Raw genomic sequence first — 24,459 nt, 5'->3', positions numbered from 1 at the left:
TTTTTGTTGACGCGCGAATACTCTACAAAGCCCCCTGAACACGTCATATCCGGAAGCAAACAAGACCAGCACCAGCGTGAGGAAACCTCACATGGTTGCTAAACGTAAAACTAGAGGGTCCCTGCAGCTGGAACAGCGTTTCTGACACACATCACACTGGGGAACCTTGAGGTAACCTTATGAAGTGTAATTCCTCTGTACGTTTGGTATAGAAATGTTTTTGCTTTGGTTTTGTTAGTTAAAACAACTCCCCAACTTTACGCCAGGTAACGTTGCTAGCAAGCCTGCGTTTTAGCTCAGCATTCAACTGTTTGGGTTAGAAGGTGCTCACATAGCGAGGTCTCAAGCGTCTTATTGTATCTTACAGAAAATGTCTGCGGCTAAAGTCAAAATGCGGGAGAAGAAGATGAGAAATCAGCCCGCCAGTGTGCAGTATCCATCTTCTTCATCTAACGTGGAGAGCAGCACACAGAATGGAGCAGACGCCCCTGGCACCGGTACTCTTGCCTTCCCTGGTTATTTCACGTAGCCTATTACATATTAAACTGGAAGAACGGCCAGCGAGTCCCCTACAGTAATGCAGAACAAAGCACACATGTGTTTTCTTCCACGTATGAAATGGATTCTTGTATAAAAATTTACTGCCAAAATAGTTAAATCGGCAGATAATATGAACCACATAAGCAGAATAAAGCCAAGGTGAACTGAACAGTTTTGCTCTCCTTGGACTGTATCATACATACTTGAAAGATAAGGTCATACATGACTGTATCTGATATAGCTATACATTAAATATCAAACACAACAGAACATTCTTCCTGTCTAAGTAAATGGATATATGTCATATCTGATATTTCTGCTACTTGCCATGCAGTGCGTCCAGAAAGTATTCACAGTGTGTCACTTGTTCCATGTGTTGTCATGGAAGACTCATGAAAACATGTTAGTTGTGCCTTATTCCAAAATGGACTAAATTGTACATGACATCTCTGATAATGACAAAGTGAAACAGCTTGCTTGAAATTCTTGCAAATCTACTAAAAACGAAGGTATAACTTGTAGATGAGTATTCACAGCCTTTGCCATGACACACAGAGTCAAGTTCGAGTGCATCCTGTTTCAACTGATCGACTGTTTTCATAGCTGATTGGAGCCCACCTGTGGTAAATTCACCACTCATCACCTGGCCAGTACCATCCCGACAGTGGAGCATGGTGGTGGCAGCATCATGCTGGGGGATGTTTGTACATGTGCAGCAGTGTACAGAGACATCCTTTATGCTGACCTGCTCCAGAGCGCTCTGGGCCTCAGACTGGGATGAAGGTTCATCTTCCAACAGGACAACAACCCTAAGCACACATCCAAGATAACAAACATAACTGATCCCCATCCAGCCTGATGGAGCTTGGGGGTCTGCAAAAAAGAATAAGAGAAACTGCCCAAAAATAGGTGTGCAGAGCTTAAACTCAAAAAGACTTGAGGCTGTAATTGCAGCCAAAGGTGCTTCAACAAAGTCCTGAGCAAAGGCTTTGAGTACTTATGTACATGTATGCATTTATAGGACTGCATCTGTCTGTGAAGGTTCTCAATCATCCAGCTCATCATAGTCTAAGGAGCCTGGAAAGAAAAGCGTCTGGACTTCTTTAAGTTTCTTGAAGACGTTTCATCTGAGAAGCTTTTTCAGTTCTAGGGTCAAATGGTGGAGAGTCCCAGATTTTAAGCCCTATGGGAGTGCCCCCCCCCCCCCCCCCCAAGAGGGTCATTGACCCCCTATTAATCCTTTACGTAATCACATGAGCCAAGGTGTGAAAACGGGTGTGGGTCACAATCAGCCAAGGTTTTGGGTGAACCCACTGTGAAAACTAGCCCCACCCTGTCATGTGATTTACTGAGGTCAGATGACCAAGGATGTGAGTGGGCGTTAGGGCGTCTGGAAAGGGATCTCAAAACTGGATTATGGATGGCAGACAGTTGGTGTCGTAAGGCACCGCCTCTGTCCAAAGGACATCTAGAGGGCATTTCGGGCATCTAGAGGACCCCCTTGTCCATGGTCACACTTAATTTGGGACAAATCAGAGCATTTATAGTGAAATAACCTGAGTTCAGGTCTAGCACCTCCTGTTTAACATAGCTTTTTCCAATTGACATTAATAACTTTATGCAAGAATTTATTTCATGTGTAAGAGACCTTCGAGAAAATTATTACTGTTGCTTTGTTTTGTTGCACCTCTGGTAGGAGTATCTCAAGATTTTGTGAGTCTTCCCTATGGACTGTCTGTCACTTGGTTCTTATGATTTTTTTTTTTCTTTAAAACTTTTTTTAAGTGCCCTCCAAATTTTTGTCTTTCTAGTTCCTCATCTTCCTCTGTCATGTGTTGTTCATACAGTGAATATAGGGAACATATTTTTTCCAAGGGAGGAATCCCTTCTTATTAAGGTTGTTTCTATGAGATTCATGTGAAAACAGAATAAACAAGAGGACAAAGATGTTAGATGCCTTATTAAGTTGGGCGAGTTTTCACGCATTTGTAGAGGCAGACCACACTTGACTCACTCTCACTTTTGTTTGACCCCGACAGGAAAAAATGCTGATCCTCTCAAAGGTGGTCTTTCGGAGGTGCACCCCTCTACAGAAAGGCAGAAGAAAACTCCCCACCAGAGCGGATGGGTCCGTGGACATCATAAAGATGGTGGTGGCTACACTAAGGAGATGCCCAAATACGTCACTGGTAAAATCTCAACATTTTTTACATCCATCCATCCATTCGCTTCCGCTTCTCCTTTTCAGGGTCGCGGGGGGCGCTGGAGCCTATCCCAGCTGTCATAGGGCGAGAGGAAGTGTACACCCTGGACAGGTCGCCAGTCTGTCGCAGGGCCAACACACAGGGACAGACAACCATTCACACTCACATTTACTCGCACATTCACACCTAGTGACAATTTGGATTATCCAATTAACCTATCCCCATTTTTTACATATTAAGTTTAATTCAGAGCATAGACAGTCATGAAAGAAATGAATTGTAAAGGTATTCATGAACAGAGACCGTCCAGTGAATGACTTCCATCTCCATCTTTACCTTCCTCACTTAGCTGGAGCTTTTGCAAGGGCCAGGGCTGCAGAGGTGAGCGCCATGTTGAAAGCTGTCAGAAAGACCACAAGCAGCAGCCGTGTGTTTGAAGCTCTGCCCAAACACATGAGGAGACGAGCCATGAGCCACAACACCAAGCGGCTTCCTCACAGACTGAGAGAGGTGGCCAACAGAATGGTAAATTTCTGGACGTATTTTATTTTCAGCACTTGAATGTCTCACAAACACCTCCATACCCTTGTTTTATATACAAAGTCCTCCACTCTGAGTACCTGGGACATGTCCACTCACTTGTCCTTCCTCTGTCAGCGGGAGAAGGGCCTCCAGGCTGGCTCCAAAAAGAAGAAGGAGCAAGCAAAGAGCAAGAGCCGCAAGGCCCGGCGGCGTCACGGAAACCTGCTGCTGGAGTTCAATCGCCGTCAGCGGAAGAACATTTGGCTAGAAACGCACATTTGGCACGCCAAGCGCTTCCACATGGTTAAAAAGTGGGGTTACTGCCTCGGGGACAGGCCCACATACAAATGCTACCGGGCTTGCTACAGAGCAATGAGCAGCCACTGCCTCCTACAGGTAACCACCTGCTGTTCACACAGACTCTGTGAATAATTTGTTTTTACGTACTGTAATGTCGCTGTCTGGAACATCAGCTTACATTTTGCATTATCTCTGCTCAGGATCTCTCTTATTACTGCTGCATAGAGCTGCAGGGGGACGAAGACAAGCTTCTAGCTGCTCTTTCACAGCTGACCAGCAAGGAAGCAGGTAAGAAATAATTGAGGTTTTCCGTTGGGCTTCTCTCTTTGCCTTCAGACAATAGTTCTGATGGCAAAAGAACCAGACGGGTTTTTATCAGCAACTCTTGCTAGCTTACACATTTAGTTTAAGTAGTGTAGTTATATGCCTTTTCTTTTCTTTTCTAGGCCCTACGTTTGCTGCAGCACTGTGTCTGTCAGGAAGGAGACAGGGCAGTGTCATGGTGTACAGAGCTGGACGGTACCCCTCACAGCCCCTGGGGCCCGTCACCTTCCTCTGGAGACCCCGCACACAGGGCTCAGTGCACAGGCAGCTGTGGATCTGGGCTCATCCCACTCTTAAGCAGGTGTGACTGGTTTTAGAGGTCTGCTGGTTGTAAATTATTTTTATGGTTGGCCTTTCGAATTTTTACTTGATATTATTACATTTACAAATGACTCCAGCAGGACTGTTAATTCCATATACGGTATCCTCCTTCCAGGATCTTCTGCCTGAATTACAAACTGTGTGTCAGTGTTGTGAGGCTGTATTACCTCCGGCTGCACCAGTAGAGGTTAATCCCACCTTGGAGGCAGAGTCAGAGCCTGAAAACACACCTGAGGCCAAGCCGGTACCTGGAACCAAGAGAAAGCGTAGCTGTAAAGATGCCACTGGACCCCCTGCAAAGAAGATCCTGGGTGATGGAACAAGATTACGCTCCACCCCAGTGAGCTGGAGGTCCAGCTCAAATGGAATAGTTATAAAGTTTGTGTCATTTCAGGAACAAACCGAAGCGTTTGATTGAACGTTTATTTAGGAGATTGGATTTTACTGTAGATGTTGATGATTGTTTCATTCACTTTATTCTTTGTGTGTGTGCGTGCAGCGATCTCACAATGGAGATTGTACGCTATCGGCTGATTGGACCACAGTCCCATTCGGTGTTGGTAGACACTTTAGAAGCTGCTACAGGCTGTGATGTAAGAACTGTACTATGTTATTAACTTGAATTGTTCCCAAAAGGCGTTTTTCATTTACACTTCATGCTTGAATTTGTTTTTTGTAAACAAGGAAGTGCCGAAATCCCAGACGTGCTCCCTCTGGTGGCCTCAGCACTGCTCAGATGAGGCCAAGATGACTCTGCATCAACAACAAGCTGATATCTTTAACATCCTGAAAGGTTTGTTTTTCCTCTACTTTTTAAAATCCCTGATTACTTATTTTGCTAGTTGATTGTGTGTCCAGGCTTTTCTGTCTCACCCTGACTGTCGTTCACATAGGCATCTATTCGACCGCCGAGCTCCCCTCAGGCACGGTGCTGGGTCTGACTGTGGATGACCCGAGGCTCACTTTACCAAGAAAGAGAGTTAAAGCTTTGCCTTGTGTAAAGCAGGCACAAGGTAAAATCAGATATACCAGATATGACGGTGGAGGAGGGGAAAGGGGTTTTAAAGTCGAGTACTTGTACATCTCACAGTATATCGACACTGTTGCTTCTCTCCTGCCGCAAAATCTGACATAGCAGAGAGTCAGTCTGTTGTTTCTGGTCCTGAGGTTGTTTCAGTGAGTACACATCTGGTTCTGTGCTCCGGGGAGCCTCTGCTTCGCCATGCAGATGTTCCAGGTTCGAATCCTGGCAGAACCCTGTACTCGAAACACACCCTTAGTGACTGACAACAGCTGACTTATGAGAAGATGCTTGAAAGAGGTCTGTTTTTAAAAGGGCCCTTTAGTGATTTAAATCGGATGTACCATATTCATGATCCATTCTCATTGCATAAATGGAAAAATAGAATAAAAGTCTCTTTTGTTATCTTAACATAATTATTATACTTGATATTCAATGTCTTATATCAAGCTGTTAGTTTCTAGTTTTTCTTTTATCAAATTTCAGTAGGAAGTTGATCATCAGGCATATTTCAGACTGTGAGGGAAAAGCAACAAAAAATATGTGAACATATGAATAAACAGGAAAATTCTACAATTAAAAATAGAACTGCTTGGCTAATAAATTTATGCCTTTATATTTTCCCTCAGCCTTAATGGCTTCGCAGCATCATGAGGCTGTAATATGTGTAAATTGGGAACCTTTTATTGTTCATGTGGGTGGAGCTCTGACAAACAGGTTTGCTGTGATATCTGGGTAATATTGCTCAGTACTATTTTTCTTTGCCTCATCCTGCTTTACAGTAGGAGTACTGAGTTATTATAGAAAATGCATATTTGATGTCTAGCATCTGAACTAAGTCAGGTTTAAATCTTCATATTGGACTTTATTGACTATACAGATGACTAGACACAGTACAGATTTTCTTGTACTAGATGGGTGTTTTGCTTCTCTTTGGTAAATCGGTGGTGAAATGGGACCCACAGGGGCATAACATTATGATTGATCACTCTGTGGCCATCCCTAATCAGCTGCAACATTAAAACAACCTGCCCTGCTGTTGCCATGGTGGTGTGTGCTAGTCTGCACCGATGCTTATGTGGGTGGTATATGTTAAAGTAACATCCACATAAATTCCAGGACCCAAGGTTTCCCAGCAGAGCGCTGCATTGCAGCGTGATATGTTATTACTTTAATGCTCTGTGTTTTGAATTATTTTGGCAAATCAAGTTCTATTAAGGCCAAACCCAGTGTGAGAGATGCAAACATGACTTTGGCTGCATAAATGAAAACTCTGCAGATGTAACAACGTTTTTTTTTTGTTTTGTTTTTATTAAATCATTGATAAATCACCTGCTTATCAAAATTTTAGATCATAAAGCAGAGGTCGAGGGACTCTGTCTCACCTCACATTAGTGATGCTGGTTATATAGGGGTATGCCATGTATGTGTGTTTCTTCCAGAGGTGGACGAAGAGAAGAGGCGGAAGCTGATGTTGGAGGGAGTACCAGAGCCTTGCTGTCAGAGTTTCATTTGGGAACAGTCTGTGCGAGACAATGTCACCGATAACAAGATATCTGAGCAGGTAGCTTATTCTCCCGCCACTAGCATTGTCGTCGTATCGTGCGTTAGCCTCTCCATTCCTGAAAGAGCACATGTGGCTCTTACTTGTTACACTTTCTGTTACCGCCTGCAGGAGCTGAACCGTATGAGGAGTGAGGTGCTGGTGCCAGGCTCCAGGCTGAGCCCAACTCCCCTGCAGGGTCGTGTCCCCATTCTCCTTGTTGAGCAGCCGGGCAAGCAAGTTGGGCATGAGATGAGCTCGTGGGGTGCTGGATGGGACCTGTTGCTTCCCAAAGGCTGGGGGATGGTCTTCTGGATCCCACTGGTAATACGTTTTGGAGTATTTTTTTACTTTTCCTTGGAGTGGTTTGGGTGCTTTCACACTACTTGGTTTGGTTAAATCGAATGCTGCCACGTTTACTTATTTACTGTGTTGTTGGGTTGATGTACTGTGAACTCATATAGTGAGTTTTAGTTTGCTTCACAGTGCACTGTGGTGTGGTTTATTTTTTGTTACAGTGGAGGTTTCAAGAAGAAAATAAAAGACCGATCTGAATGTTTGAAAGTGTTTTGGAAAAATTCTGTAAAGATGAGATGAAAAATACTCAAAGGATAAATTCAAATGGTTTATTATTTAGATAAGTTGAAAAAAAAGTTAAACAAGCAAGTAAATGAAGAAACAAGGTAGAGGAGAGAAAACCCCAACAATCCCCTCTGAGCAAGCACTTGGCGACAGTGGGGAGGAAAAACTGCCTTTAAACGGGCAGAAACCAGGAGTGGACAGTCAACTGCTGGGACTGGTTGGGGGGGTTAACAGAGGTGGAGCAAGACGAGGCTACATCAGGTGAGGAAGCAGTAGCGTCTCTCCTCCGGAACAAGTGGAACCATTTTTTCTTTTTTTTCAGGCACTTTTCCACGAGCGCTTTTTTTCTCCAGGATAAGATTTCTCAACTCATCAATTGTTTCTGTGTTTTGCTTTTCAAGTCTCTCACATCTTTGTTCCACCTCTTCTAATGTTGCTTGTTGTTCTTCAAGCTTGTCTTGGAGTTGTTTGGATGTTGCCTCCTGTATCAGCTTGTCCTTGTGCATGTCTGCATTTCTCTGTTGCACTTCTTTGTGCTTGTCTTCTAACTGCTCGTTTCTTTTCTGGATTTCTTGGAGCGTGAGCTGCAGGTCTTCATGTATTTTGTCTTGTTGTTGTTTTTGTGCCTGCATTTGAGTGTTTTCACGCTTCAAGTTATTATATTCCACCAAAATCCCCTTAACGAGCTCTGAGTTGTTTCTCGCATTTTGCTCGATCCTTTGCTGCATCTGTGAGCAGCGTTTCTCCAGTTTGTCCTTTTCTTCTTCCACTTTAGTTGCTTTGTCCTCCAGCTGATTACAAAACTCTTGCAGTTTTAGACTGTATCTTATCAGTCATCGTTTTATTGTCTTTGAGCTGGTTGGTCATTTCTTTTAGTTCTGCACTCTTTTGCCTGTTTTCTTTAATGAGGTGCACAATCTGCTCTCGGGTTTGAGCAAACTTGATTCCCCAGCCCTCATTAATAATTTTTATGTCCGGCTGGCGCTGTTGTCTGTCTTCCAGCTCTTTATTTTGGGCTTCCATTCGTCTACACTTGTTCTCCAGTTGAAGTTTCTCTTCTTCAATTTGTTGCATTTTTTTCTGGAGAAGGTAGTTTTCATTCCTACTCTCCTCTAACGCCCTTTGGAAGGATGACACGCCATTTGGGGAAATTGGCCGGCCACGCCAGGAAGGAGAGGCGGCGTAATCTTTTTGAATTGGTTGTTTTTTTTTTTTTTTTCTTGGAAACATGTTCGAGTTTCAATACGATGACTTTGTTTCTGTGGTGAACGTTTGTAGGCTGCAAACACAGATGCTGCTAAAACGAACTAAAACTTGCTGTTTCTCACCCCTACATAAGGAAACTCATCAAAGGACCTAAGATTCTTAAGATCTCCCTATGACATCATCACTAGGGATGGGTACCGGTGTCCGGTTCTGTCATAAACGGTAGTAACCAGACCGAAAAGCAGCGCACATTTCGGTGCTTTATTTCGGTGTTTTTTCTTCCTGAGATGTCATACACTTTAGATTCTAGCCAATCATTTTACGTTTCCGAGGATAGTAGGCGGGCCCAGGTATGTACGTTCTTTTAGAGCAGAGCTACAGATTAAAAATGCCCAAGGCGAAGCGGTCAAAAGTCTGGCTGTACTTCACAGCAAAAGATGCAAACTCAGCAGCCTGCAACAAGTGCTTTAAGCTGATACTGTGATACTGTGCAAAGGAGGTAACACCTCAAATCCGATGAAACACCTGGCGACGCATAGCGGGTTTTTTTTAAAAGCCGAGAAATGCGCCGTATTTGATAGCTTGCTGCGAGACCTCACACCGTGCACATCTACTGCGCGTGGGTTGCCTGTTATCAGACCTGGAGTTTGCAACATCCCCCAAAAACCCGAAGAGTAGAGTCCTGGCCCCTAGCCCTGCCAGTGTAGCAGCAGCAGCCGTTCTTCTCTGCGTGAGTAGCTTAATGTTGTTCGTGTGTAATTTACGTTGAGTAGGCTAACCACGTTATTACGTTAATGCATGTAAGGTGAACTAGCAAACATCATCATAGCTACATACGGCTGTCTTCTTGTTTGATGGCAGATACTCCCTTCACCCTGGCCAAAAAGGCTAAAATGACCAAAGAAAAAGTGGAAAACAGTTAAACATGAGAGGTTTTTGGACAAAGTTTGTGTTCTCCATTCTTTAAGCACCGGTTTGAGCACCGTTTAAGCACCGGCACCGTTTCAAAAATACCGGTTTGGCACCGGTATCGGATAAAACCTAAATGATACCCACCCCTAATCATCACTCCCTAAGCCAATGAGATTGTCACAAGACATTTTGGAATGGGGTATTTTTTTAAAACTGTTTTTTAAACTGTTTTCAAACTTAACTTAAAATTTCAGTGTTTCCTAGTTGTGGACTATTGGTTAGTCCAGCCGATTATGAAATTAATTGTCACAAACATCCCTAATATTATATAACAGACAACAGAAAACAAGACAGTTTTTTTTTTTCTATGCAATAGAGCTATAATAAAAGTTATTTTAAATTATCCTACTTTTTATAAAAGAGAACATTTATTAAAGAATATGTATTTAATTAAAAAACTCTGTTCATCTAAAGCAGGGGTCAGCAACCTTTAAGACCCAAAGAGCCGAAGATCCATAATTGGCCTATCTGGGGTTGAAAGTCTCGATAAATGCACGGCGTTTCACCGGGTACCCCGGCTTCCGCGAGTGTGACGCTTACTTTGAGCTATGAAAAAATAACAAAATATAATTTTATTTGTATATTGCAAAATCACAATAATCTTCCAATTTAGAACTACAAGTTTAAAAAAAAAAAAAAAAAGAACTAACATAAATAAAATACACTTCAGCTAAATACTAATTTATTTTCCCAAACCACGCGGAGCCGCACTATAAGGACTAAAGAGCCGCCCCCTGATCTAAAGGGTATAACAAAAAGGGGGAGCTTCCTGCTCGAAAATGAAATGTCCCCACTGGGCGATCGTGGCTCACGAGTTAGCCTTGTAATCGGAAGGTTGCCGATTCGAGTCCCGGCTTGGACAGTCTCGGTCGTTGTGTCCTTGGGCAAGACACTTCACCCGTTGCCTACTGGTGGTGGTCAGAGGGCCCGGTGGCGCCAGTATCCGGCAGCCTCGCCTCTGTCAGTGCGCCCCAGGGTGGCTGTAGCTATAGCTACATAGCTGTAGCTATAGCTACAGCTATGTAGCTTGCCATCACCAGTGTGTGAATGTGTGTGTGAATGGGTGGATGACTGAACGTGTAAAGCACTTTGGGGCTCTTAGGGACTGAGTAAAGCACTATACAAATACAGGCCATTTACCATTTTTCTGGGCGTGGGTGCTTAACTAGTTAAAAAGAACAAAAAAACAAACAAACATCTGTCTCCTATTTTTTTTATGTCACACAGGAAAGAAGCTTCAATATCTGATGAGAAGACATTAATTTGTTGGTGTTTGTGGTGTTTGGTGCAGTTTTCTTGTTTTCTGGGTTGTTTATTTACAGTGGAGATGAAGATCTCTAACAAGTTGATTTGTTCACATTTGCACATCTTAATTTTTAAGAGGAATGTGATTTTTGAGTTTGTGCACTATATGCATGTAAGGCAACCGTTTCCTCTTTCACTATTTTTGTGTGCTGCATTTTTCTCTTTTAACAAAAGGGGGACAAAAGACATTTAAGTCGACCTAAGATGATTTGTTAAAATTTTTACAAGGTCTTACTGAGGTGATGCAAAGTGAAACATGCTTTCTTCTATTTTGGTAATGTGCTGGAAAAGCTTGAAAATTGACCTGGAATGTGCTTAAAAAGTGCTTGAATTTGACCCTGAAAAATGTGTATGAACCCTGAGTGGGGCAAAAGCAGATACAGTGGGGGGAATGATTATTTGATCCCATACTGAATTTGTAGCTTTGCTCTCTTTGCTGTTCCTCCACAGCTGAAAAACACTTATGGGATTTTGTCATCACCCTGCGCCGTGGCCAGTGTGGATCCGATAAATTGATACCATTAAAATCTTGGACAAGTTCGAATATGGCTCATCTTGACCTCAAGTTCAGAGGTCAAGTTTTCTGACAATCTTGTGAATGTGGTAACTTGACAACAATTCAATTCAATTCAATTTTATTTATATAGCGCCAAATCACAACAAAAGTCGCCTCAAGGCGCTTCATAGATACAGAGAAAAACCCAACAATCATATGACCCCCTATGAGCAAGCACTTTGGTGACAGTGGGAAGGAAAAACTCCCTTTTAACAGGAAGAAACCTCCGGCAGAACCAGGCTCAGGGAGGGGCGGCCATCTGCTGCGACCGGTTGGGGTGAGAGAAGGAAGACAGGATAAAGACATGCTGTGGAAGAGAGACAGAGGCCACATAGGATCTAAAATTGATACCATAGTTGTGTCTTCTAGGTACTAGCAGTTTTTATGGAAGTTTAATTTTAATGGAGGGAGATCAACCAAAAATCAAGAATAAATGCATTACATATGTTATAAATTGATTTACATGTCATTGAGTGAAATGGTATTTGATCCAGAATTCTGGCTTAAAAATCATGGATGAAAACGGCTAAAGGATGGGTCTTCCAGCATGACCATTACCCAAACGTGGCTAAAAAAGAAGCTCATTAAGATCACAGCTAACCAGTTCTCAATCCTCAATATGAAGTCTGTGGAGGAAGCGTATGCTTTGAGTTACCAAGAATCAGCCAAGAAATGTAAAGCATTTAGAGCTGCTGTAAAGATGAGTGCAAACCTAGTAAGCAAGTTCTGTTTTACTTCACATCTATTTCACTCGTAAATCAGTAAAATGGTGCATAACTTTTGTAATTTATTTCCTCTGGATTTTGGTTCATGTTCCAACTCTCTCCATGAAAATAAAGGCTGTTAATTTCTTTGTAATTAAACTAACTTACAGTTTCTGCAGGAGATCAAATGACCATTTCCCCCTTTGTGTATGATAAAATCAAAAAACTATAGAATAGAAAAATACATCTGCTTGTCAGCTGTTCAAGAAATGATCTTATAATTAGCCTGTTTAAAAAAAAAAAAAAAAAAATACAATAAAGGGTCACTTGGTAACTATATTTCCACTTTACTTGTTTGCCATCAAGTTGTTGTGGACTGTAAGCTCTGAGAGTTAATAATCAGTTGTTTTTCCTTGAATCCTGACTCCACAGAACATACATGTGCACATTAGAAGCAGAAACATTTAATAATGGTCACTTCTTCTTTTTCTTGTTTGTCTGTTGGTTTGCAGATGAAAAATGTAACAATGTATCTTTTTCTTGGTTTAACCCCCCCAAATAACCTAAACTGCATGAAAGGAAGCACACTTGACATGTCGATAACACCACCTTCATCTGATAACCTACTACCCAACTGCTTAAGGCTGGATCACCTAGACTGGTTGCAAATAAGCCAGATGGTGATATCAGAGATTCTCAGGCTTTCACTTTATATTTGCTTCCTCATTTTATTGAAAATGTAGAGTGATGTTGGTAAGATATGCTATAATACTGTAGGGCCTTTACCTTACAAAATGAAGCATCTTGAGGTGACTGTTGTGCTATATAAATAAAGTTGAATTGACTGAAGCCCTCAGATTTGCTTTACCTCTGAAGTCGGCTAAAAATCCATCTCTTCTGTGTCGTTTCTCCCTCCTGCAGGTGTACAGAGGAGTTCGCATAGGTGGACTCAATATGAGTCTGAAACACTCTCAAAACAAAGCAGCGCCTCACTTTCCCCGTGATTATCCAGACTGCCCCGCAGGCATGCGTTTTCAGGAGGAGCAGGAGGCCGAGCTGCTGAACAAGTTTAAAAGGTCAGCTGGATACTGAGTAGGGAAGGAAGAAAAATATTAATGCAGTGTGTGATTAATTTTTATCAAACATGGTGAGGTCCGTTTTCAGTGGGGACGTTTTGTCCTGCCAAAGCTTTTGTGTATCTTGTAATATTATTCTGGCGTCTAACTACTATGTCAGCCTGCAGACAGAAAACAGAATCTTAAGAACTTGCCCAGAATCTCAAAGTCGTTTATACATGTTGGATATGTTTCTCCAATTTGTTTTAATTAACTGCTGGCAACGTTAAAAGCAATCTTTCAAATGTGATGGTAAAATATTTTTAGTTACATAAACATTAGCTGAGGTGATAATGAGACTTTATTGGAACTAAAAACTCTTCGCCGTGTTCTGTTTTTAGTGTAAAGTCATAAACGGGGGTAATAATATTCATAATCTACAGCCTGAGTGGTGAGATCAGCAGTAGATTAGAGGTTTTGATAAGAGGAAGCACTCCAAAGATGTGACCCAGTTAATTTTCATAATGCGGATCTCTGTCGCCATGCAGATGAGATGCTAATAAAGTCGCTTGTCCCCTTCTATCCACTGCTCGACACTTGTGATGTCTTGCATAAATTGGCAAGGTTGCCCAATGGTTTGACAAGGTTTGCCCTTTTGACCTCTCCGTAGGCATCCACCCGCCAAGAGGACCAATTACATTAAGCATGGCTGTGTGGCTCCTTTCTGTTGCCCTTGGCAACAGCTGGCAGAGGAGTGGGAGATCATCGTGCGGGAAGGAGGCACCCAGACACGAACCACAGCGCAGGCTGACGCTGTGACCGAGGAGAGGACATCACAACAGGCGATCAGCATAACAAAACCTCCGAGCCGATTCACTGTACTGAGGTACATGTTTTAAACGTTTGTGGTGTTCTTTTCTTAGAGTGAAGATAAACTTTTATCAGTACTGACGTGTACACTAACATACACGCACTGGTGCTCCCAAAGTGCCTTTATCACACACGTCTAAATCGCACTTTTAGAAATATTAATGCAGCAGACTTTTTAGAGTCCCTTGAGATTAATGTGCTGTGTTTTTGGGAGGCCGTGGACTCCAATCATCTCTTTCCTCCTCTTTGTATTTTTTATTAAGAGACACAATCGCTGCTTTTGACAGCTTTGATGCATGCTGCTTCTCCAGTCTTACCCCCCTTTCATCATAATGTCCCCAATGAGAATACCCAAAGTACATCCAGCCTTAAATTGCTGCAATACATCACTGTGATTAGTGGAGGGGAAAAGTAGCATCTATCCTCATAAAACCATCACATAAGCTTTGAGTAATGACTGACTTTATGGGAAAAAAATTGGATTGATTTTCACCGTCCATTGGCTCCCTTTTTGTTTTCAACATTAGGCATTAAAAATGTTCTCCAACAAAATTTGGTCTATGAGGATGGCTAATGGGGCCAATGAAAATGCTACTTTTCCTTTTAGTATTAATCACCTGATTTAAATGGGGCTTTTTAAACAAATTTCTTTTTTGCTTCCTAGGAACAGAAAGGCTTTGAAGCTGCTTTCTGCCTGGTGCAGACCCACAACATCCAAAGGTCAGAGGCCATGCCGTGTTGGCGAGCTACCGCCTATCAGCTGTGAAGCTGTGACGTCGTTCCTGTCAGCACATGCGATGAGTCTGGTGTGGGTGCATGTGTCGCTGCCGTCAAAGGGCAAACCGGAGTACCATGCCATGTTATGCGTGCCAACTCCAGATGACCTAAAGGCGCTAGGAAATCGACAAGGAACTGGCGGTCCTCAGGAGCCACCACACAGAGACCACTTTAAAGGCAGAATTAAACGCAGAAAAAAGGACCCTAAGAAGGCTGCAACACCCTCTGTAACTCCTGATAAGCCTGATGGCAAGAAGGCAGACCTCATCTTTGCTTCTGACTTAGACACCAATGCATCCAAAGACCCTAAATCCTTCTCGGAGTCTTCCTCAGACCTCGTCCTAGGGCTGTGGCCGGATCCTCTGCCCAGTGTTGCCTCTCACTGCTCCCGGGTGACCGTGGGCTGGGTCACTCAGGGTGACTTCTCCATGTCTGCAGGCTGCGGGGAGGCTCTTGGATTTGTGAGCGTTGCTGGGCTCCTTAATACCCTCCTCAATCAGACCTGCGAACACAAAGGAAAGCTGCTGCTTCGGAACCCCACCTCCTTGCACTACCGCTTTGCTAAGATCAACATAGAGGTCTGAGGTCTGTTTTAGTCTATGCAAGTTAATGCCAAGAGTTCAGTAAATTGTTTGATGTTTCATTTGTTCAGTGATTTGATGGAATCTGTGTGCCTTGACTGAAGATTTATTGACTTGCATGGCATCACAACAAGCAACTAATTGACTTTTTAGTGGAGTATCGTATACTCTGAGATATATCTTTATTGATTTAACTAAGAAAAACAAAACAAAAGGTAATCTGTAAAAGAATCGGTTGAATACTGTAAATGAATGAGAGCCTTGGTTTGTCTCAGAAAGATTAAAACTTTAAGTTTGGGTTTCCTGAATGAATGGATTTGATGAGTTATGTTACAGACTTTGTGTTTAAGAGGGTGTTTGCAGCTTCCATTGCATTGAAGAGGTTTTGAGTATATGCTATGAAATAGGCGTACTATACTGAACAGAACTGCTGTTGTGGGAAACCACAGCCATTAACCTACAATCAACATAAGTGCTCAGAACAACTGATGCTTTAACATTCATTCTTTTTATAGTCACACTGGCAGGAAAAGCAGTTTCCTGCACATCCCATAATATGTAGGTGGAAGATAAGAGCATAGTTGCTTGGCAACATTAAAGTTTAGTATGTAGTTCGAGGTGAACATTATTGCTTTTATTGGTAACAGATTTTCGGAGCGATGCCTCGGTGCGAGCCACTTTATTGTGACAGAAGATTTTAAAAACATGGCTCCTGAAGCACTTTTTTTTTTTTCTCTCCCCATTTTAAAATTAGGCCATGTCAGATCAACATGGCACAAACTGGGCTGGCTAGTCTTCTTGGGAGTCCCTCCCCCACCATTAGAGGGCAGTAGTGCACTTATTTTTCTGTAACAAATGAAACCCTCAGACCACAGGAACACTTTTTTTGTCCTTATTTATTTACACACAACACAGAGCGGTTTATTCAGCTCATTGACATATAACCTTATGTTATATTGATAGGCTCGGTCAGAGTGCCCTCCTGGACCTTTTTGTTCAACCACTACTCTCCTCACAATTAAAAATTGTTGCTTGTGAACAATCTAATATTGACCTTTCATCCTGAGGTGTTTCCTTATGTTGGAGTGACTCCTCTTGAGGTATTTCTGATACCTGTGTGGGAAATGATGCTAAGACACAAATAGATATTTTACCTAATGAGAGGTACTTAATAGTTGGAGCATAAAATGTAAAATCAATATGGCCACCAGTTCTGATGCTCAGCTGGCACTGGTTTTAACTGATGGCCATCATTTCTTTCTATAAACACATTTTAAATGAACCAAGAAGAGAGACGCGCACACACAAACGCATCAAAATGACAGTCTCAACAGATGGAGCTGGGCCTATGAATCGTCTGTTTGGCCCGATCTGTTGCACATAAGTTTGGCTGCCAGTGATCCGTATGTTGTAGTCTTTGCCTCAGGCTGAACTTTGTCTGTGTGCCTTCTCCCTGTGAATATGGACAGTGCAGCTCATTAGATGGAGTCTGCTGCCCGGGTGGCAGACAATAGCAGCTGGGTGATTCCAGGATCACTGCCACTAGATATAATTCAAAAGCTATCTGCTAATAAGTGACCCATAAAAACCAAAAAAGGTTCTAAGGCAACAAAATAAAAAACGATAAATAGATCTTACCAGGAATTTTATTCATTGCGATAAAATTGCGATCTTGCTGCTTTATCTTTGGCCTGTTTCGGGCTATCAGGAAAACTCCAACAAAGGACAGAAGACAACTGGGGGGGAAACAGTTTGAGAAGTTTGTTGACATTTTGCAATAAGCATAATTTGATAAGCTGCAGTGGCTGGTAGCTTATTGAACACTTACCCAAACAGGAACATACCGATGTTCAGCAAGGCCAAGCCTTCAAATTCCTGATAGAATACAATCCCTGCAAAATGAAAAAGTCCATTTAATGTGACAGAGTAACAAAACATGCACATCACCTCTGCGGCTTTCTTTGTGAAACATGGCCCTAAAACCCTAAGCATGCATTACACTGGGATAATGAGTGGGGAGAATTATTAAGTGAAAGGGTGCAGTTTTGAGAGATGAATAGTAAACACTGCTCAGCATATTGACAGAATGCAAAAACAAACAATGTCCTCTGTGCAGAGACTGTAGGAGAGCCACTGTTGGCTCAGAGAGCGAGTTCATTTTTCCAGTGCTCACTTCACTGTCTTAAGCTGTGACCGTCACCGGGTTAGGACCAAAACAATATTTTTCCTCAATGTGGAGCTAAACTAATCTTAAAGTAAAAGTCCGCCCACGGATGTTCTTACACCGCCAGATATAATACATCAGCAATTTGTTGTTCAGTGCAATCAATTGTGGGTTATTCGTGTAGGCGGACAGAGCAATAGTAATACTGAGAGCAATATCGGAGAAAGTAAAGAGTAATTCAAACTACAGCTCATCTCGTGCCTGTGCCTCCTCTATCACAGGCGTCTCTCTGTATTGGGCGGCGTTGTGAAAGACGCTGCTGTTCATTTGCAGTATGAGAGCGACACCGGAGCTGATCTTGTTTGAGCCTGATGTTTTGTACTGCTGGAACATTTTTTTCTTTTACACTCCACTGAAGCCATGCTGCAAATGGGTTGAAATGACATCACTCGGGCAATTTATCCAGAAGTAAAGCAAACAAGAAAATGGATTTTGTAACACAAGGTGTCCTGCCAAAAAGGGTTTTACATTGTGATGAAGTGTTTTACTCTGGATTTTCTCTTCAAGCCAAAATACTTGGGGGAAACTTTTGTCTGTTTTTCTGGTTTATTGATTAGATATTAAAAACCTGACCTGGCAGAACACACACACTATAAATACCTTGCAGCGTTTGCTGAGCAAGGACTCCTAAGTGGTTCACAGCAGTGAGTCACTGTCTTGATCGTGCCCTGTGTGTGTAATGTATGTGTACCCGATTTCAGCTATTGTAGTGCTGGAGCACATCTTTGTCTGTTATTGCCAGTAAATCTTATGAAACATCTAAAACCCTTTAATTTGCTTCTTTAGTAGGAATCAATCTCCAAAACTGCTTTCATGAGGTGTTCCCGCGTTGCAGTGATCAGTATCTATCCAGTGCAGACAATGTTGCTAGCATGGCAGTAAAACTGATGTGACAAACAAAGCCTGCAGGCCACGAGTATTTCTACATGTTGACATGTAGGGGGATTAATGGGCTATTGTTTAGTTCCCAGATGTTCTACATGTGAAGGCTTTGTGCATAGATTTACTGTGACACACAGTTACCATCTCAGGCTCTTCAACATCCACACTGTATGATACATTAAATGCAAACATTTTGAGAATACTTCTTTTATACTAAAAAAACCAGGGAAGTTGTTGGTTTATTAAACTAGGTCATTACTCTGTACTTATACTGGTCCAGTTTAGAACACTTCTGTCTAACAGGCTTCCGTAGCTTTAAGAAATAATGAATGAAGTATGCAGTTGCAATTCCTAGCAACCGATGAATATATATTTGGTTTGGTGGTGAGTGTTCGTGACACCACAACAATGTCCACAGTACAAAAAGCTGGCACTGATAAGAGCCATAAAGGAATATGTCACTTTGTGGCTCGAGTGTGGCTAAATCTTGCACTTTTAAATCATTTTTGAATGCAATTCAATTTTATTTATATAGCGCAGAATTACAACAACAGTCACCTCAAGGCGCTTTATATTTTAAGGTAGACCCTACAATAATCAACAATCATATGACCCCCTATGAGCAAGAACTTTGGCGTCTGTGGGAAGGAAAAACTCCCTTTTAACAGGAAGAAACCTCCGGCAGAACCAGGCTCAGGGAGGGGCGGGGCCATCTGCCGTGACCGGTTAGGGAGAGAGAAGGAAGACAGGATAGGAGACATGCTTTTGAAGGCAGCCAGAGATTATTGACAAGTGCGATTCAATGCAGAGAGGTCTGTTAACACATAGTGAGTGAGAAAGGTAACTGAAACACTCAATGCATCATGGGAATCCCCCAGCAGCTCACACCTATTGCAGCATAACTAAGGGAGGATTCAGGGTCACCTGGTCCAGCCCTAACTATATGCTTTAGCAAAAAGGAAAGTTTTAAGCCTAATCTTGAAAGTAGAGATAGTGTCTGTCTCCCGAATCCAAACTGGAAGCTGGTTCCACAGAAGAGGGGCCTGAAAACTGAAGGCTCTCCCTCCCATTCTACTTTTAAATACTCTAGGAACAACAAGTAAGCCTGCAGTGTGAGAGCGAAGTGCTCTAATAGGCTGATATGGTGCTATAAGGTCATTAAGATTTTTGGACCACAGAGTAAACCTGAGGCCCAGAGAAGCAACTGTTCTGCTCATTTAGCCACATAGCTGTTCAACAGCTTTCTGTTTAACAGACCTGCAAGGATGGCACTTGCAGTGAAAAACACAAAGTTGATAGGAACCACCTCTGTGGCATCAAACATTTTCATCGCCTGATTGAGAAATCTGTAGAGAGAGAGAGAACAAAGCAACATTTGAGAAGTTTGGTGAATGAAATGCAGCAGGTACAGGGTCATCATGTAAAATATGTGATTTCCCTCACTCTTCACTGAACAGCCATCGAGCCAGTGACAAACGTGAGATCTAAGCGATGACAAAAAGCTTAAAGATGAGAACTAGAGACAGAAAACTTTGACTAACTTGATCTGGAAGGCGCAAGAAGCAACCATGACAACAAACATGACGTAGAAGATGGGGTAGATGAGCTGCAGCTGGCCTTTTATCGACTCTGTGATCATCCCTGACACGGCTTTGACTGAGATCACTGTCAGAGAGGCTGCAACAACACACAAGCAAGACATCGCTTTAACATTTAGCTGCAGCACCTCACAAGTTCATGCTAAATCGTGGAGGCGGTTAATTTAGTGAACACGCTGAATTATTTCCTTCTATTGTTCTCAACTTGGTTCTCTTCAAAAATGATAACAGCTCTATACGGTAGCCAAGCAACAAAAGCAACCTCCAACTTAATCTACAGCATCTGCCCTCAGTTGGGCAACTTCCACTCTTTCGTACCGAGCAGGGCCACCAGCAGCATCACAATGACGATGTGCTTCATGTTCCTCCTCTTGTACAGATAAAGCAGAAGGCAAAAGATGACGATCTCTATAAACTGTTGAGAGAGAAAGAGACGTACAAATCATTAATGCAGATTCCATTTCCTCGAAGCTGCACAGAAATTGAAAATCTGAATTGCACTTGAATTGTACTTTTACTGACTGTCTTATTAGTGGAAGAGAGTGCAGCATGTAGCCAGAGAGCAGGACACTTTAATTGAAATAAATGACTATGGCGGAAAAATGAAATGAATTGCTGGGTTTTAAATGAAAAGAGCTCGGGGTTGTCAAATAGCATTCAGCTGTTCCAGGATCCTCTAATGCAGCTCGAGTAGATAAAGAACAACAACAGAGTGTAAAGCAGAATAAAGTGGGGAAAAAGGGCAAGCTGACCTTTAAAATGCCTCCAGCTATCATCCATGTATCTCTGTATGTATTTTAAATAAAATGATTAATTATGATTTGAAAATGGATTAACAAAGACCTCAGGCATTTGTGGCAGATACCCCAATCCATGTTCAGATTGACATTACAGCGGTCCTTCCAGATGATAACTGATAACAGAATGAGCTTTGGTAATAAGAAGAAGGGGCAATGGGTATTTCATTCCCTCTGATTAATCACCCACTAAAGTTAATCCCATACTTGTTGGAGGCTGTTCCTCTGCAGGCTGATGAGTATTCACAAACAGCGTAGCCTCTGCGTTTCTAGTTATCCATTTGTATTTGCCCAATATCTTCTTATGCACTTTTCATGGATTTTTTTTTGTAATGGTTTACTAAATAGAAAAAGAATCGTGAGTGACCTGCTGTGCCCTGAATAATGATGGCACTGCCACCTGGGGCACGTTCTCCTTCTCCGCCATTGGCTAGCATCGTTTTACATTTATTTCTACTTAGCTTGACAGATCATGTGCAGTTGTTCAAAAAAGTTGTTCAAAAAAAGTAAATTAAATGTTTAGGATTTGGAAAGATAGCGTCAGTAGAAAAGTGTTTTTGTATTTGTGGTATATTCTGTAATATAGGAAACAAATGAAAAAAATGCAGTGTATTTTGATAGCCTATAGGTCTTATGTGGTGCTCAGGACTTACTAGTTACTAACTGAGACATCACAGCTAAAAGGCACAAAACGCAGTGTTTGGTACAGGAGACATTTAACCTGAAACATGAAATGCAAGGTGCATGAGAGTCAGGGAATGACTCAGACACAGCTGGATGGATGTGAATGACCCCAGTCTACAGAAATGCTCCTTTAAAAGCGTCTAAGAAGTGCTTTCAATCAAGACTAGCTCTGAGCCAACATTTACGTTTGTGATGAGTGGGTTTGGACAAAAAAACAAAAACAAAACAAAAACAAAAAATGTTGTTTTAGCTCTGTACTTGTCTTCTGATTGGTCACTATAGCAACAGCTATGTTTATGCCACTGCTGCTTGAGGTGAAACTGGACTAGGAGGGTACATGGGTAAGTGTTAATGCACTCACAGCCTGTTTGTTGGAGGGAGTATTTCGTGACTACCGAGTATGAAAACGCTATCTAAGCTTAAAAGGACTCTCTCCCACTTGACCACTTTCACAACAGAGACACACAACAGAGAACAGAGCTGAGGGAACGACCCCTAAGAGTAGTGGTAGAAAAGACCTCGTCTCATTTGGAAAAAGTTACCAAGCAGCAGCTGGTTGTAAAGAGTGACCTTGTCTTTGACCAACAGTGGTGTGCTACATTAGGATTTTCAGTGACATGACCACGGTGTTGTGCAATAAAGCTCACAATGATGCATTCTATGATTACATGTGGTTTCTCTGTTACTGATAAATAAAAAATATTGTTAAACGAATACACATTAATGTGTATTACTTGACTTATAAGGGAGCATTTTAAAGGACACACCAGGTAAAGCAGGAAGTGCCAGCTGATAGTGTAGTACTGGACCAGATGGGCTGTGATGTGTGTGGAGGTGTGGGGGGCAAAGGTCACCAGGACGTATGTTCCTGTTATTGCCAGGGTACCACCTAAGAAAGAAAGACAGCAGAGTGGTGAGTTTATTGGAGGTGGTTTTTATATTGATTTGACAGCTCAGTTGACCTCATCTTACAAGTAGTTCTGCTACTACTACTGGGAGTAGCTAAAATCCATAACACCTACGGTCATGTGAGAAAGAAAATGTACCCTCTTCAGGTTTTATGTCCCCCCCCCCATCACATTTTACAGTGTAATTTTTTAAAATGTAGCCATACTGCAGAAGCAGTGTTTGAACAACTATGTAAACATTTAAACTGTCCTGCTGTATCAGCCAATTTTTTGCCTTAAGCTGCTGGACACATGCCCTCACACCTGACTTTAGCTGTTCATGGTCAACTCACTGACTGCAAGGTGCCCATGTCTTGTGGCTATAAACCAAGCCCAAATCCTCGCCCTTCCATCACTGTTCTTGACAGCTGGTGTGAGGTGTTTGTGCTGATATACTGTTTGGGTTATGCCGAACGCAGCGCTGTGCATCTCAACTTTAGTCTCGTCTTTCCAAAAGACATTATTCCAGAAGTCATGTGGATTGTTCAGATGTCACGCTGCCAGCAACCCTTCCAAACAAGTGATAGTTGTTCAGTCTTTTTGTAACTGTAATGTCATGATCTTTAAAAATGCAACCAGCTAACTAAGAGCTGTAGAGTCTCAGTTGTAGCCCTCGGATTTATTGCAGTTTCTCTGAGCACTGCACGATCTGACCTTAGGGTGAATTTGTGTGGACGCTCACTACTGGGAATATTTCAATTGTCTTGAATGTTTTACACTTGTGTCCAGTTCTTCTGACTGTACATGATGGACTTTTAATTGTTTGGAAATGGCTTTATAACTCATACTATTGGGCAGTGATGGGCAAAGCCTTTTTCAGATCTTTACTGATCTCTCTTCTTCTTGGCAGTCTGTTAAAACACGTGTGAATGGTTGAGACTAGAAAACGGCAAAGCTTTTCTTTTAGCAGCGCTCACACTTGCTGATGATCAGTTAATTAACTTAATTTGATTATCAGCACCTGGCTGCCACTTCCCCTCTTAATCCCCATGGAAACAGTAAGATCGTACTTACAGTAATTCTTCACACGCTGCTTCTGCACTTTGGCTTCATTTTTGTTAAATAAGTACTGACACAGTGTCGCATATAACACCTCACCACACGGTTTTTTTTTTTGTCCTAAGACGTAAAACCTTACAACAGAAAGAGGGCCTCCTTTCTTTTCCACATGACTGCATATGGCTATTTAAAGAAGTGTTTTCATTTTGATGTCATTTTTTAAAAAAGCGAAGTGAATATAGAGATTCCCTGTATTTTTTGATAGAGCTGTCCAAGATGCAAAATGAGTAGTGCAGTGATTGATAGAAAAAGAAAAGAACTGGCCCAGTTCTTGTTTATTATACACTCCATTCCTTAAATTGGTACAGCCCTGCAGCACACACTGACATTTATTTGATTGTTTGCGATAGGCATCCTGCTAAAAAGATAAACGGGACATTTATTGAAATGGTATGAATGCTCTTTTTTTTCCTACAAATGATCCAGTGACTATATATCTTACCAATGGGCTTCACTTTAAAACACATTTTGTGTCATATTTTTGTTCCTAACTTCTGACACAAGAATGAACTCAACTTGAAAAATGAACTTGAAATGAAGCCTAAAATGTTACTGTGTTCATTCTTGCAGTGGTTTTTAATATTCATCTTTATTTTTGTTATTTAAATGATCATTTTCGAGGTTTTACCTCTGCCGCTGGCTGCACACAGGCAGAAAAACAGAGCTTGTTCCCACTAATATGCCCCTTTATGAATAAAACATTCATGCATTTAACTGTTTCCAATATGCGGTTGATAATGGCATTCGGCAATTGTAAAACAAAATGGCAAACACATTGCAGCCGATTTATCCAAGAAAGCAACAATAAACAGAGCTGTGTGATGCTGATATGAATTTCCAGTCCAGGAGTAGGAATGGTCATCACAATTATGCCATTTAGCAGCA

General features: G+C 42.0%; 2 protein-coding genes across 2 annotated transcripts in view; one reads left to right on the top strand and one right to left on the bottom strand.

Annotated features, from left to right (window-relative positions):
* The first annotated feature begins 36 nt into the window (after positions 1-36).
* On the top strand, positions 37-15,691 carry pop1 (POP1 homolog, ribonuclease P/MRP subunit). The gene is made up of 16 exons (XM_085290675.1): positions 37-171; positions 368-497; positions 2,580-2,729; positions 3,094-3,269; positions 3,402-3,662; positions 3,767-3,854; positions 4,013-4,191; positions 4,327-4,589; positions 4,711-4,804; positions 4,896-5,004; positions 5,105-5,224; positions 6,675-6,796; positions 6,908-7,099; positions 13,022-13,176; positions 13,826-14,041; positions 14,690-15,691. The coding sequence occupies exons 2-16, from the start codon at positions 371-373 to the stop codon at positions 15,384-15,386; spliced, it is 2,949 nt and encodes a 982-aa protein (XP_085146801.1). The 5' UTR covers positions 37-171; positions 368-370; the 3' UTR covers positions 15,387-15,691.
* Positions 15,692-16,264: 573 nt separating this feature from the next.
* The window catches only part of nipal2 (NIPA like domain containing 2), a 34,698-nt gene continuing 26,503 nt past the window's right edge, over positions 16,265-24,459 (bottom strand). Inside the window, exons 6-12 of the mRNA XM_085290680.1 lie at positions 22,336-22,457; positions 20,406-20,502; positions 20,031-20,166; positions 19,747-19,835; positions 17,212-17,275; positions 17,022-17,119; positions 16,265-16,836 (exon numbers count right to left, since the gene is read on the bottom strand). Of these exons, the coding sequence (XP_085146806.1) occupies positions 16,730-16,836; positions 17,022-17,119; positions 17,212-17,275; positions 19,747-19,835; positions 20,031-20,166; positions 20,406-20,502; positions 22,336-22,457 (713 nt within the window). The 3' untranslated portion in view covers positions 16,265-16,729. The remainder of the gene's footprint in view (positions 16,837-17,021; positions 17,120-17,211; positions 17,276-19,746; positions 19,836-20,030; positions 20,167-20,405; positions 20,503-22,335; positions 22,458-24,459) is intronic.

The sequence above is a fragment of the Mchenga conophoros genome, linkage group LG11 (genome assembly GCF_057382185.1).
Source record: "Mchenga conophoros isolate Kocher_MC1m ecotype Shallow Benthic linkage group LG11, M_conophoros_male_GT1.1, whole genome shotgun sequence".
Lineage (NCBI taxonomy): Eukaryota > Metazoa > Chordata > Actinopteri > Cichliformes > Cichlidae > Mchenga > Mchenga conophoros.
The sequence above is the reverse complement of the archived record's forward strand: the minus strand, read 5'-3'. Positions and strand labels throughout refer to the sequence as shown.

Bases quoted from the DNA above. Each gene is read 5' to 3' on its own strand.
- pop1 (XM_085290675.1), top strand. From the start codon at position 371: ATGTCTGCGGCTAAAGTCAAAATGCGGGAGAAGAAGATGAGAAATCAG. The intron at 5,005-5,104 runs GTTTGTTTTTCC...TCGTTCACATAG, and splicing joins TATCTTTAACATCCTGAAAG to GCATCTATTCGACCGCCGAG. The intron at 5,225-6,674 runs GTAAAATCAGAT...TGTTTCTTCCAG, and splicing joins TTGTGTAAAGCAGGCACAAG to AGGTGGACGAAGAGAAGAGG.